Here is a 15,678-nt window from a genome sequence, read left to right on the forward strand (position 1 = left end):
TAGTTAATCTAAAGCAAACCTTCCTCCCTTGGCAGGGAATAAGGCCCCCTGCTAACACTCTTATGCTGCCCTCTGGCCATGCTGTATCACAACATGTACTTTACACACACACACACACACACACACACACACACACACACACACACACAGATATAGATATAGATATAGATATAGATATAGATATATACACACATTTTGGGTTGAATGAAATGTTTGGTTTTTACAAAAACCAAACATTTCATTTTGATTTTGACTTATATTTTAATATATAACACAAACTAAAATTTCAAAACAAAGTCATTTTAAACTAAAACATCTAAACATTTTCTGCTGAAAATGTCATAATGGAACATTGTTGAAATGCTTTTCAAGTTTTTCCACCAAAATGAAATTACAGTGAAATCAGCCCGATTTTTGAAGCATGTCAGTTTTGACAGAACCAGATATTCCAACAGAACACAAGTCTGTTAAAGTGTCTCTTACCAGCTCTAAAAATCAGGTTTATTTGACACACAAAAAATCAGTCTAGTAGTTGAAACCTTGCAGTATATGCACAATTCTGTCATGGTGGGAGATAAAAGAAATGCTCTAAACTCTGAACCATTTTATTATAGTAACTTTATTCAATTTAAAGCATTATTCTGAAATTCTCTTCTCTCGGGTCGATCACAGTATTATTTCCCTATTTATATCATGAGTAACTTAGACTTTAATATTAAACAGACTATTTCCTGCATGAGCCTATGGCTCTTCTCTAGGGTTCAGGCACTAGTTCAGTAGACTACTACAGAGTCTGTTTTAAACAGCTTATTTTTATAAAATATATTTTACATTAATTCTTTGAGTGTTTGCTTATGTCCATTCTACGCTAGGTGTGCGTGTGCCATGTGCACAGTTGCTGAAGATTTTTCCCTCAGTGGTATCCGTTGGGCTGGCTCTAGCACCCTCTGGAGTCACACACACGTGTGCTGGTATAAAGGTTGCTGCTGGCTCCACCCCCCTCTTAGTTTCTTCTTCCTGCCCATGATGGTTGCTGGAACTACCTCTCTTGCTTCTAGCAAGGCTTCTTTCTCAGTCGTCTGGACTTTCTCTGTTCATATTTTGTATAGTTATTGTAGTTAGTGTTGTTGAGGGACTTTTTGCCCCAGAGGCTGGGCATGTCCCGTGCAGCAAGCTGATGCCAGTTAGTCACCTGTAAACTAGCTATCTAAAGTGTCTGAGGGGATTCTCGTGTTAAAGAGAAGTGCCAGATCTGCAGAGACTTCAAACCCCGCACAAGAAAAGATAGAGACATTCGGCTGAAGGCCATTCTTATGGAGATGGCGCTCAGACCAACCTTGGATCCAATGGCGATATACCATAACTCTTCAGGTGGGAGAGGAAGGTGCATATTTGTCATGGATTTGATTTAATTCCAGAAATATTTTGCTCTTGTTGGGCATATCCTGTGATGTATTCTCACAGCTGTGGCTTTGATTCACAGTGACTTTTAGCTGGAATTGTATTTTGACAGGAGTGATTCCCACTATTAAGACATGTAAACTTCCCACCCAAACCTCCAAGTGATTCTAGTCTCTATCACAGACCAGAAAGGGATAGATACTGATCCTTTAAACAGTGACAGATCAAACCTTGACAGACAGGGAAGCTTTGACTGAGTCAGGTAACTTCTTAATGGCAATCGTTATACTTATTCAATTTCAGTTTAGTGATTAGCTTACACTGGAATGTTCAGTGTGAAACCCATAGCCACTCTCATCTTTTAATACGGGAGAGTGGCCTGCAGCAATGGCCGGTGGCATCATATGATGCTGCATGAGATCTAACCAGCTCCTGTATTAGAGATAAGGGCAGTGCAGTCTGTTCCATTTTATGCATTAAGTGCAGACTTTGGTCTTGTGGCAAACTGCCAAAGCAGCCTTTATCAGGATAAATTTTGTCTTCCTTTGATTCATCGTTTACCTATTATTACATTAACAAAAATTGAGGCAGCAAGTTTATGTGAGAAAGGGGAAACTGAGGTCAAAATTGTTATGCTGTCCCATGCTGTGAGGGATGGTAAGATACATTATAAAGGGTATGCTGAGCATGTAATCTGACATTCACTGCCATGGTATTAAGGCATGGTATTATCACTGGTGCTGCATGAAAGCAGTTTGAATACACAGAGACCTTTGGGAACATATGTTATACTGTGTAAATCCATGCAGAGATACCTTAGAAATGCTCCTATCAGAGCACTCTCACAAAATGTGTTCTTAGTGCTATGACTTCATATTGGAAATAGTGTAGGATTTCTGTGCATTTGTGTGTTTTGTATGGACATGAAAGATGGTGATTAATGGTTGATTAAACTAAGAGCATCTGATGTGTCACAACTGTAAACGAATATGGGACAACTGATGTGCAACTCCAAATGTCAAAGATGGTTAGAGCTTTTTCTGTGTAAAGAATTAAGTGGGTTGTTTTGTTTAATAGGCATTACATTATAGTAAAGTTACTGATGTGTAGCTGGTTGTGTATGGAAAGTTGTCTATTACTAGGAATGTTCTTATTGAGCTGTCTTCTAAACACAATACTTGGTCACATGCCACAAGCTAAGGTATTGTGGCTGACGCTGTGTTTAGCTTAACCAGAAAATTGAGCTCTGGTGGTCTTATGCTAAAAATACATTTAACACTCTGTGGGGGCAGTTCACTTTTAACTGTACACCAAATTTTATATTTAATCCAGGTATTCTTTGCTTTTTAAGTAAGTAGCAATCACAAAACTTCTTTATCCACCTTTCAGAAAAGGCGACGGCGGATCGATCGAAGTATGATTGGAGAGCCAACAAACTTTGTTCACACAGCTCATGTAGGATCAGGAGACTTATTCAGTGGAATGAATTCGGTAAGTGTATATGAATGAAGAAAACCCTGTACCATCTTAGACTGCATCCACACAAATACTAAAACAAAGACCAGAGAAATTATAGTTAGAAGACTGTTTCACCACTGCGTTACACCTGTTCTACTATTGATTTCAATGGAGTTAGATCATTGTAAAACTGAAGAATAACACAGTGCTTAAAACATTCTTTAAAATATTCTTAAAACATGCTTAAAATATTCTAAATCAGAATGTAAAAATAGTAAACTTTTAATGTTCTGTTTACTGATATTATTATCTAGCAATTTTTGGTGCCATATAAATTATAAGGTGGTCACTGAGTAAGCCTCTTTTTCTTTCCTAATGGAAATGAGCTATTTGTGTATTCCCATAAGCTCGTATTGCAAAATAGTGTAGGAAGAACTAGAAAAAGACTGTCCTAAGACCAACAGACAATGCATGGTATTTCATATTTTTGGTGTTTCTCTTCATTAGTTTATTGATCTTTCATGCAAATATTATCAGTCTTGTTGTTTTATTAAGAATTCACATTTTTCCACCTGAAGCTATAATCCTATTTGTGACAGTTATCCTCACAGCAAACTGTTGTGATGTCACAAGCAAAGACTTGCAGCTTCCTATGGAGAAAAAGCATAACAACAGTGAATATATGTACTACCAAGAGACAAAGTGTTTGTTTTTATGCACATGTCCTTGAAAACAAAGAACAAAGATGGAGAAACGTGTTAAGAATGATTATATCAAGGCATACTTCTATACAGAATATTATTTCAGTGTTTTCTGTGAAATGTTAACCAGTCTTTAAGATCTGATTCACCTCATTAAAGTTTTAATGCAAGGCAAGGGCGGTGTACTCACAGAAAGATCCTATATGTCCTTTGAAATTTGATATATTTATGTGCCTATAATGGTGCACTTAAAAGGAGAGAGATTTGATTGGGAACAGTGAGTTTTAGTGAATGAGGAGGGAGGACTCTAGGGCAGGAGTATAGGAATTCAAGGCATGTGGGAATCTTTGAGCAGAACTATGGAAATCAATCACTTTCAGTTGTTAGGTAAGCAAAAGATGACATTTGTAGTTTCCTGGAAAGGAAGAAGCTTGTTTGCCTCCCCAGCTGTAGTAGAGGCACTTTGTATTACTTGATAGCAGTTGGGGGAAGCGCAAAAGGAGATGGTTTGACATTGCAAACAACATATCAAGGCTTCTTGAAACAATGTATTGGCTAGGGCACAATTTTACTAAAACAATTGTAACCATACCATTATAAATAGATGTATAGGTTGATAAATATATAATTAGCTTTTGCTGCATTTTAATGCAGTGGTTTTAGTTTCGTTAAAAGCAGTTTATCTACCTGCTCATTAGAAACATACATTTTTCTCTTTAATTTCAATTTATAATTCTTTTGAAGGATTAAGAACCTTTGAATCAGTATTTAGTTGTTCCCTCTCCTTTAGGACACTTTTTTTTCCCACAACCACCGACCAGAAGGTTATGGTGGCATGGGACTCCTTTTTCTTCCTGACACTTTCAGCCGTCATCCCTCTTTCTTACAAACTTTACACTTATAGACTTTAAGGCCAGAAAGGACCATCATGATCATCTATTCTGACCTCCTGCACATCACACACCACAGAAGCTCACCCACCCACTCTGGCTCAGTCACTGAAATCTTCAAATCTTGATTTAAAGACTTCTTACAAAGAATCCGCTATTTACTGTAGTTCATACCAGCAAGTGGTCCATGCCCTATGCTCCAGAGGAAGGTGAAAACTTCCCAGGGTCTCTGCCAATCTGACCTGGGGGGAAATTCCTTCCTGACCCCAAATTTGGTGATCAGTTGGACCCTGAACATTTGGGCAAAACCCACCAACCAGATGCCTGTGAAAAATTTTCTGCAATAAGTCAGAGCCCTCTCCATCTAGTGTCCCATCACTAGCCATCGGAGACATTTGGTTATAGTAGTTGGAGATGGGCCATATGCCCTTGTAGGCAATCTCATCATGACATCCTCTCCATAAAGTTATCAAGCCCATTCATAAAACAACTTAGGTTTTTTGCCCCCACTGCTCCCCTTGGAAGGCTGTTCCAGAACTTTATTCTTCTAATGATTAGAAACCTTCATCTAATTTCAAGCCTAAACTTACTGATGGCCAGTTTATATCCTTTTGGTAAGGGCCAATGTTGGCCCTTAACTTAAATAACTCCTCTTCCTTCCTGGTGTTTCTCTCTCTGATGTATTTATAGAGAGCCATTATATCTCACCCTCAGTTTTCGTTTTTGTTAGGCTAGACAAGACAGGCTCCTTAAGTCTCCTCTTGCTACGTAGGTTCTTATTTCTCTATTCATCCTAGTAGCCCGTCTCTGAACCTGTTCCAGTTTGAATTCATCCTTCTTAAACATGGGAGACCAGAATTGCACGCAGTCCTCCAATGAGGAAAGACTACAAAGACCCTTTCTCTATTTCTTCATCCTTAACCTACATATGATACAGCTCTTCTTTCCCTCCAGATGGTCATTATTTACTACCCCTTAACCTGCTTCTGCCTGTGTCTTGAACATTGACTGGTTGTCCTTTCTATCTCCCCAGTCTCCTTCCTTTATTTTGAGTAACATCACGTCTGTGACCAATATGATTCATCTGCCTCTTCTCTCCTCTGGCCCCTAGATCAGGATGGACTCGCCCTCTCAGTTTTGGTCTTTTTTTTTCCCACTCTGGCCTTTGAGAAACACTGATTTCTCCATTCTTGATGCACCTATTTATATTATTTGACATTGCCCATTCTTCTCTCTCATCCTCAGCCACTCACTCTTGTAATATTCAGTTCTCTAGCCTCTGACTTCTTTCTCCGCCCAGCCCTCTTCTCCTTTTCTTACCCATCCTCCACCGCGTGTGTTACAAGGTCACAACTCTATATCCACCCTATCTGCCACACTTAATACTCTGCCCATTGCACCAACTATTCATCTAACTTCCCTGCTCTTACCTTTGCTGTTGCTTTTGTTCTGCTGAACAACTCTGAAGGAATTCCTGTTACCTCATCATATAAGTTCCTTTCTTCATTCAGCTGTCCCCCATGCCTACTCAGCAGTACTTATCCATTCCTATATTCCCAGTATCTGGCAACTCTTTGTCACTTTAGGGCATGTCTGCACTGCCCCACAGTTTGAACTACTTGGGTGTGCTGTGCTGTAGCTCCCTTGTGTGGATGCTGTAGGCATGAACTTGTAGTATAATAGCGCAAATTAGGGACTTTACATTCACATCCCCATAGTACGAACTGTAGGTCTAAATGTCTTTCTCTTCCTTCTCTGCATAGGATCTAGCTGTTTACTCAAAGATAAAATTGAGAATATTCATTTGGAGCGCTCTATCCCTGCTCCCTATCATTCCACATTACCTCCTTCCTCTTTTGACTGTGTCCTCTGTGAGGCCTCCCAGGAATTTTTTTTTTTTTTTTTTTTTTTTGTGCTTCAAACACCTGCACCACCTATTTGTATTTCTTAGTACTTGAATCGCTTTATGAATCCCTTAATTTTTCTATGTGTAGTTCAAACTGTCTTCTCTTTTACTGAGCTACACAACACTGGTCTCACCTACACCTGAGTCCTTATTTCCCCCAATCCCTATTTTTCACCTTAAGCTCTGCTGACTGCTTTCCCTTGTCCCTCTGTCTGTTACTCCCACCCTTTTTACCTAATGACCACCCTATTCGAGGGTGCCAAACACTCTCCCACATCTACAAATTTCTCCTCAAAACTCATTTTGCTGAGAAGCCTTGCACTGTTATCTTCCACTTCAGCGCCATCTGCCCTGCTCCCTGATGCTAACAAAACTAAATCGAAATTACCAAGACACATGTGCAACATAATAGCTCATGTAATCTTTATTTGCTGTAATCCTCACCCTCTTTTTTTCTTTCCTCTTTCTCCCCCGTCCCCCGCCCTTCCCCCACCTCCCATTGCCTGTTTTATCTCTCTGCGTGTTATGTCTCAGTTACTCAGCTCCTCAGGAGAGCAACCTGGTCTTACATGTACAGAATCGTAGGGACACACAACACCTTAAAGAAATAATGCCTTAATTGCACTTCACTGCACTCACTCTAACATTTTTTGATAAACTCAGAAGGATGATACTTCCAAATGAGTATTACCAGGGCAACATTTTAATAGACCTGATTTTCAGTCAGTGTTCTTGACAGTTGTATATCCCTTACATAGATTTTTATATATGATGTCCCATCGTTGAGTTATGATGGTAAGCCTTAAAACTTGCTGATTTTTCCTTAGGTGAATAGATATGGTTACTTTAGCATCTATACTGATACCCTAACTACCTGACACTTGCTAACTGCAACACCTATGCCAGAGAGATCCAAACATTGAAACAGTTTATTTTATTAACAATGGCACCTGGCAAGATTTCAGAGGTGGCCACTGTTGAAAATTTTACTCTTGGTTTGTTCAGCGGTGTAACTTGTTATTTGTATGCTGTTTTAAAATAAAGCAACGTATGAAAGTTTTACATGGCCACCAGGTGAGCACGCTGCCAGGGATATGCATAGGAAGACCTATACTGAAGACCTGTGTTTGGTGGAATAATCTATTTCCAGGCTAATTAAGGCAAGGTTCATCAGAATTGAAAGAAGTATGCCATCCTTTAAGTCTTTTGTAGTCACTCCTGCCCATACACTGAAAGTTTCTGAAGTGGGTTGACCACCTGCAATCCCTTTGCTCCTAGGCTCAAGAGAAGATGCTGTGATGAAGAGCAGTGTTCAGCGAAATGTGAAATTGAACCATTTATTTCCTTGGGCTGATGTGGGAAACAGCCATCATGTTTTCTTCAGATGTTAATTTTTGTCCTCAGTATTAGAACCATGCTGTCTAAAGTGTTGTTTAAACATGGTCTCTCCTGCTTGCCTAAGTGCAAGACGTGAAAATTCCAGCAAACCTACGTCCGGAAATGTCCTCAGACAAACATAATTTCACTGTAATAGGGAGAGTGCACTTTAAAAAGCACCAGTTCACGTTTGATCTGCTTTATCATTTGCTATCGTCATTCCTTTCCTGTTTCTATAGGTGAGTTCAATTCAGAACCAAATGCAGTCCAAGGGAGGCTATGGAGGTGGCATGTCTGCAAATGTTCAGATGCAACTTGTAGATACAAAAGCAGGATAACCTTGGGGAAACATTTCCAGTGAGTATTACAGACATTCCAATGTTGTGTTACACAGTCTGGTATAGTCTTTTTGTCACTGACAGAATGCTAAAGGGGAATATCCTACAATGTAGTATAAACAATTATCTATAAATAACTCTACCCTTATGACGCATTATTTTAAGCATGTTTCTGGGTAGTGGGCTCCATGCAAGGAGAGTATTTCTATTACCACATATTTTGTATTCCATGATTAGTGATATGTTTAATAATTCAGTACTGATTTTACACCCATCTATCAAGATATTACTGTAGGGTTCTTTGTATGTTGGATGTCTTAGCAGCACATGCAGGTTGCATACTAAATTTCATTATAATGTGAGTTGTATAATTAAATGGCACATTTAAGAGGAATGTTGCAGGAGTGCTGCATACTAAAATAAACATAATATGAAGGCTGTTAAACAGATTAATGTTATAGTGTTTAGAAAACCATCATGATCATATTTTCAAATGTCTTGCTTTTGTTTAACTTTCATTTTCTCTTTGTTTCACAGGTTCTTGTGAATTTCTGCATCTTCTTTCCTGTGTTCCCCCTTTTGCCCTGGTGACTGCTTTCTGTGCTCATGACAAGAGAGAAGTGATGGCTCATTGTTCACCCCTTGTGATTATTCCAGTGAAAGTTGGTGTTCTGCTCTGATGATATCATTTGTCAGATTGGTCCTACCATGCCTTTCAGTGGCATGCACACATTCGGCCTCTATCAAAACCATGGACATATAGCTGTTTAGGGTTTGGGGAGTTTTGTTTGTTTGTTTTGTTTTCCTTTTTTACATTTTTCAATATTAAGCAAATTAATGCTCCAATTTTAGCTTGGTCATCTTTTTCTTTTCTTTCTGAAAGTGCTAATGCGCAGCATTCTTCTTTTGCTGGGTCTCTTAATTTCCCGCTCCCCCTCAGTAATTTAGAAGTGAGTGAGTTCCTATTAATCTTTTTAATCTGTCATTGTTAATATATGTTTTTGAAAGGTCTGGGACCTGCAAGCACAATGATCATTTCATACATTTGAAAATCAGCAGAGTAGATGACCGCATGCTTTGTGAAGTTGCTTTGTATGGTGGCCTGTTTAGTGCCAGAAAAAAAAAATGTTTGTTACTGCGGACTGATGATACTGTTGCTGATTAAAAGTTTAGCTGTGGCACTGGGTCATGGCAGGCTCTGAAGAAGGGCTTGTAACTTAGCTGCTTCAGAGTTATGTCTTAAGTTTTCATCCAACTGGTCTTAAAATAATAAAGAGTGAGCTTGCATTCATAAGGCATTTTGTTGTAAATGTTTAGTATATTTATTTTGAAAGAGCTGACCTCGAGATTGTAAACCAGTGTAGTACCGTATCTAAGTGTTGTGGTAGAGCTTTTTGTCTGTTTAAAAAAGCATCATCATGTTTGGCTGCTTTCCTTTTCTTTTTCCTTTTTTAATTTTGCTTAATTTTTAGGTTATATGGTCATTTCCAATAGCAGCATGTCAAACTGCCTGCGATATTAGCTGAAGTTTAGTTCACCTCTCTAAGTAATTGGCAGTTTCTGTGTACTAAATATTTAGGGGCCATGTAAGTTGCTAAGAGCAACATACTGATCTGGCAGAACAGATGCCAGGGAAAACAACATACAGGGTGACTTTTTACTATGTCAGTAAGAAGCCTTTTGCTCAGGTTCCAAAGCATGTTCTTCTTTCACATGTTGTGAAAATTGTATTTTAATATTGCACTGTTCTCAGATTTTTCTGTAAATGGTCCTTTCCTTTTTTCCTCCTTGTTGGTGATATGAAACAGAAGTCTATGGTTTGAATTCTAACTGACTTCAAAAAATTTTGTGAAAAATCATCCTCAACTACATTTAACATTTTAACTAGCAAACTGGGCATAACTGAGCCTAATCAGATGAAAGCTAAAATAAATATACATAAAAACGTAAATGTGATACACTTAACAGTTATTGTTCTCTGCTTTCTACCCCCTCTCCTAATTTCCATTTCCATTTTGTGTTGAAACAGACCCCAGATTGGCATAAACACATACACATCTGCTTTTTTCCCTGGTACTAAACAAAAAGTCATATTCACACAAATACACTGGATGTTGAGGCCATTGACTCTCTTAAGGAGTAGTAAAGTTGTAATCCGATGGTAGACATAAATTATCTGGTTGGATAGTTCTGGTAAACTTGGATAGTCTTCACCGATGTAGGTACTGATTCACAATGACACAGGATCGAGATATGTTCTGTCGTCTGGAGTTCATAAACACGACAGCACGGTGATTTAGGGTCAGCATTTCAAATGTATCTTTATCAATGAGCCTTTAAATACTCTAGGGTTACAAAATGATTTTCACTTTTTGTCATCACTCTACGAATTAATTTTAGTGAGCAGGTTTACCTTGCACTTGTCAAATGTCTTCAGCTCAGTAGCCAGAAAAAAAAATTGACATATTTTTATAACAAACATACTTTTTTTGTACATTGTGTTCATTCTTGAATAAAGTCAGTTCAGTGTTGACTTGTAGATATTAAAAGGAAAGTATTGACTTTGATTCAATAAATGTTTTCTTTCAGTTGCTGGTTTACCTTTTTTCTTTTTCAGAAATAATATAACAGTAATACTTACATTAGGAAAACACTTGTGTTCTGTAGACAATGTCATGGTTAGACTCTCGGAGTATCAACCCTTTCTATAACAGAGAAAGCTAGTATTGTTCCGGTTTAATATTTCTGATTTCTCATGCCATGTCACCTTTTTTTGCCAAATGGAGTTTTGACCCAAATTTTATAATGAATGTTGTTCCAGTAATAGGTCTGCTTGGGATCTGCTGAAAACACTGAGGTGCAAAAGTGGTTTTGCCCTTCCAGACACTGATTCATTACTGTTCGCTTCTCCTAAAAACTACAAACAGCAGAGCCAACCACTTGCTTTTGGATGCCTTTTGGACCTTGGACTCCTCCCTCTTCTGTGCTTCCCAGTTTTTCCTCTGCCTTCCCTAAAGACATAAAGGGACTATATGCTCTGAAAGCAGATGCCGAGGCCAGTCTGTGAAGGAATCGGCTGACTGTACCAGCTCTCCTCAGCCTTGCTTCTGTTCCCCCTCACCTTACCCCCATCATCTAACCCACACATAGAGAGGATAGGACTGCCACATGAGCCCTCAACTAGAAAGTTATTGCTTCTTTCCTGCCCCTAGCACAGAGTTGGGACAATTATTAATTGTTCTCTTTAGAGCAGGTAAGTTGCTGACGATGCCCTCTTCCTGCACTTTCTAACAGTCCCTCTTGAGCCTGGGCTAATGGCCCTCCTGAACAAAGTTTAGAAAGAGGGAGAGACAAAATCTGAGTACCACAAAGATAACATTAATCCAGAGGGGTGTCATGATCTTGATGTTTAACCCAGGAAATTGCTCTAAACACCAGCTATGCAAGAGCAAATAAGAACATAAGAACGGCCGGACCGGGTCAGACCAAAGATCCATCTAGCCCAATATCTGTCTACCGACAGTGGCCAATGCCAAGTGCCCTAGAGGGAGTGAACCTAACAGGCAATGATCAAGTGATCATTCTCCTGCCATCCATCTCCATCCTCTGACAAACAGAGGGTAGGGGCACCATTCCTTACCCATCCTGGCTAATAGCCATTTATGGACTTAACCACCATGAATTTATCCAGTTCACTTTTAAACGCTGTTATAGTCCTAGCCTTCACAACCTCCTCAGGTAAGGAGTTCCACAGGTTGACTGTGCGCTGCATGAAGAACTTTCTTTTATTTGTTTTAAACCTGCTGCCTATTAAACAAGGATTTACATACATCTGTTCATATCTGTGCGTGTAAACACATGCACTTTTAGAAATGCACATAGTTGTCAGTCTTATGGGACTGCTGGACAGATCCCAACTATTAACATTGTTTGGTGACAGGAAGTGCAATAATGAGAATGTTTATGTATTAATTGGATTTCTGCATTCCCAGGCACCAACATGATCTCTCTGGAGCAGGGATTGCTGCCCATGTGGCCGCAGCTATGCTGATTTTGAGGCACTAGCTCAAGTAGACCTAGTGTTTGTACAGCTGCCTGAGTTGGGATTCAAACCTCCCAGCTGCTGCATAAGCATACCTGAGGGCATTCCTATAGCTCCCAATCCTAGAGTGTCAAAGAGCTAAAAAGCCACAGTCACCCAGGGTCAGATTAATCAAAAAAAAAAAAAAAAAATCCTGGTCCTATTGAAGTCAATGGGAATTTTGCCACTGATCTCAGTGGTGCCAGGATTTCTCCTATTGTATGGACTTAAAAAAAAAAAAAAAAAAAAGTTACTGAAACTCCAAGCCTGGCAAAATTGATAAATAATGAATGGGTTAATAATTTCAGTACAGGACGTGTGGAAGAAATACTACAAGATGGATTTTATTAAGCTTACATGTTATACATCAAATACTTCTCAGTTGTGTATTTACGAAGTACCAGTCTTTCATTCCCACCAATATGACCAATTGAATCCAAGCAAATAGAATCCAGGGACAGGAGCCTCTGAAAGCAAATAGTATGATGAGGAACACAGCAGGTTTCAAAAAAGAGGGAATGTCCAAGGTGAGATTTTGTTCTAATGAAAATTTGGAGAAGAATAAGCCTGAGGAAAAACAGAAGGTGTGGAGGTGGTGTGAGAATTGTGCTCCTTGGATCTGAGTAGTGATTAGAGACGTGGGGTGAGGGAGAATGACGGAGGAGACAGGCAAGCTGGTTGAAGAATTAGTGGGCAGAGAGTGGATGAGGCAGTTATGGAACTGAAATGGTCTAAGGTGGGACTGAAGCGTGATTGGAGCTATCTATGCTAATCCAAAGAACAGAATGAATGGGCATTTAGTGGGAGAAATGGAATTCCTCTTAACATTTTCTCTTACCAAGTGGTGGCTGGTTCTTAATCCAAAAAGGAAAAACCTACACACTTTGCAAACAACTTGGTGCAAACATTTAGTGATCTGAAGATGTCACCTTTCACATAATCTGGGTTCAAGATTCCAGTGATTCGAGCCTTGTGGCCAATATTTTTGAACATCGGAGCTTTAAATTAAGGAGTTAAAATCTATATGTAAGCATCTAAATAAGTGGCCTGATTTTTAGAGTCACTAAGTATAGACAACATTTGTGGAAAACTGTACAAGTAGAGGATGTTCAGGACCTTTTGAAAATCAAGCTACATATCTAAATGTTCTCTGTACAAAAGAGTTTGGTCTTGGTTACTTTTCAGATTTTTAAAGGATCTTTCAAAAAATGTTTTAAAAGGAACATTAAGCTGCCTCAAGATAGATGTATCTATTAATGTATTTATTAATATTATCTTTATACCTTTTGAAACAGGATACATTACACAGACAAGCATAGAAGGAGAAGAGAATACAGAGAAATTTTTCAAAGGACTAAAAAAGAGTATGTTAGCGGAGGTTGCCTTCTAACAAAAGTGGAGCACAGCTGTACTCGTTATGGCCCTGATCCTGCACCACAGAAGCCCATCGGAATTTTGCCATTGACTTCTGTGGGAGCAGGATCAGTCCCTCTTTGTGTGGACACTTGGGAGAGGACTGTAAAAACAGGCGGTTGCATAATGAGGGGGTGGTCTCTCAAACAGGTTTTACTCTATTTCCCTTAAGCCTGTTGTAGAATTTTACAGTTGTCATATAAGATTCTGTGCATATTATTGTGGTAATCAGCAGATAGAATTATATTTAAACATAAAACACACTAATTTGCACACGCCTCAAGAAGGTGTCTGGGGTGTCATATGTTCCCTGGTCGCCACGTAAATAACCAAGTTAAACTGCTTATTTTAGTCAAAGTAATAGGACTGGAATAGTTATGACTGAAATAAGAGAGAGGCTCTGAATTACTAGATATATTTTAATATAAAACCCAGAAAGAAAGAGAGCAACAGCAAATCCCCACTAAAATATCCAAAAGGATCAAAGCCTAAGGCTTGTCTGAAAAAGGGAAAAATTTGGTACTACTTAAACTGGGGTGTGGAGGGAACTGCTTTTACTTGGTCTCTTCACAAGGTCATCTCACTCTTAATTAGTCCTTAAGACTGTTTAGTTGTTTAGCACTGGATCTAAACACCATTTTTTAAAAAAATCAAACCATCTGACAGACTCGTTCCATTTTTTGAAAAGGGAAAGCATTACATTTTAGCTCTGAATATGTATCACAAAATAAAGTCTGAACTGCAGCTGTGAGAACCATATAAAACTATTTTTGTTTTATAAACAAAAGTCTTGTTTCTAAGCTTTGTTATGGTTGCTATGTGACGACAAACATACAGACCTATCACATACTTTATAAAACAAGCAAGAAAATTAATAATTAAGGAAATTCATAAATCTTACACTGCCTACATAATAAACTTAAACCCATTATTTTTTCCCTGTACAAAGACACATAGCTTTCGTCATGACACATTTTATTATCTTGATTCCAGGATCTAAGTATTTTATTTTAGGGATAAAATAAATGGGAAATTAATATAATTCATTGACAACAGCATTTTTAATAGGACTTGTGATTGCTGTTTCATGACAAAATTGTTTAATAGAAAAAGTACATAAAGCTGATTCCTGTTACAATTACTTATGTATGTTGACTTGGACTGAGACTGATCAACGTGTTTATGAATATAGTATTACCACCCACAAGCAGTCAGAATTACAAGTCATGCCCCCCAAACATAAAAGATTAGGTTAAAAACTGGGAGATCTATTTATTTACTTTTTAAATTGCCTTCTGGTTCGGAATCCATAGATTGTCACATTTTTGCAAGTTTTCTCCACAACCATAAGGGGCCTAGAAACTTAGTTTAAAAAAAAAAATGAAGACTAATAGTCTCATATGCCATGACTCCAAGAGCTGGAGCTTTAAGGAAAACACTAAAATATCCCAAGCTTTGTGATACAATTGCAAGAACTGGCATCACTGTATGGGTAAACAGAGAAGAACTTGGTTGCTTTTTCATAAGAGGTTTGTATTACGCTTATATTTTGAGATTTTTAATAAAAGAATAATCTGTTGTGATAAAATATGTATTTCTTTGTTCTGGATGAAAATCATGTGCATGTGTTTTATGTGGTCAGTGTAAGATTTATGAATTTCTGTAATTATTCATTTCCTTGCTTTTTCAGCAGTTGGGTTTTGTAAATTTGTCATAGTTAAGTACATTGCTGTCCCTTAGCAACATTAACTAGTTATTGAAACGTTCTTCTTTAAGGAATTTCCCAGGGGTTTTTTTTAAAAACATCCTCCATCACCCAGCCATAAGGAGGTAATGAACTCCTGTACTGTGCACCTTACCAAATAAACAAGCTGAGACATACCTGGCAAGATATGCACATTTATTATGCAGCTACGTTAAGTGCTTCACTCCAGGCATTAGTTTAAAAAAAAAAAAAAAAAAAAGTTTTGAGAGGAAACTGCAATGAGTTAAATGTCAGAGCCAAGTCTCTGGGTTCCATAGGAAATACCTAGCTCACTAGTGCCTTCCACTCAAGTCCCTGAAACTCACTCTATCTTAATACTCCATTTGAAAAATATGGCTATACGAGTTC

General features: G+C 38.4%; 1 protein-coding gene across 2 annotated transcripts in view; it reads left to right on the forward strand.

Annotated features, from left to right (window-relative positions):
• CDC42SE2 (CDC42 small effector 2) overlaps positions 1-10,659 on the forward strand; it is a 116,178-nt gene extending 105,519 nt beyond the window's left edge. For both annotated transcript variants that reach the window (XM_032795458.2, XM_032795457.2), the window contains 3 exons: positions 2,791-2,892; positions 7,973-8,090; positions 8,609-10,659. In XM_032795458.2, the coding sequence (XP_032651349.1) occupies positions 2,791-2,892; positions 7,973-8,071 (201 nt within the window). In that variant the 3' untranslated portion in view covers positions 8,072-8,090; positions 8,609-10,659. The remainder of the gene's footprint in view (positions 1-2,790; positions 2,893-7,972; positions 8,091-8,608) is intronic.
• The last annotated feature ends 5,019 nt before the right edge of the window (positions 10,660-15,678 follow it).

Source organism: Chelonoidis abingdonii, chromosome 6 (genome assembly GCF_003597395.2).
Source record: "Chelonoidis abingdonii isolate Lonesome George chromosome 6, CheloAbing_2.0, whole genome shotgun sequence".
NCBI lineage: Eukaryota > Metazoa > Chordata > Testudines > Testudinidae > Chelonoidis > Chelonoidis abingdonii.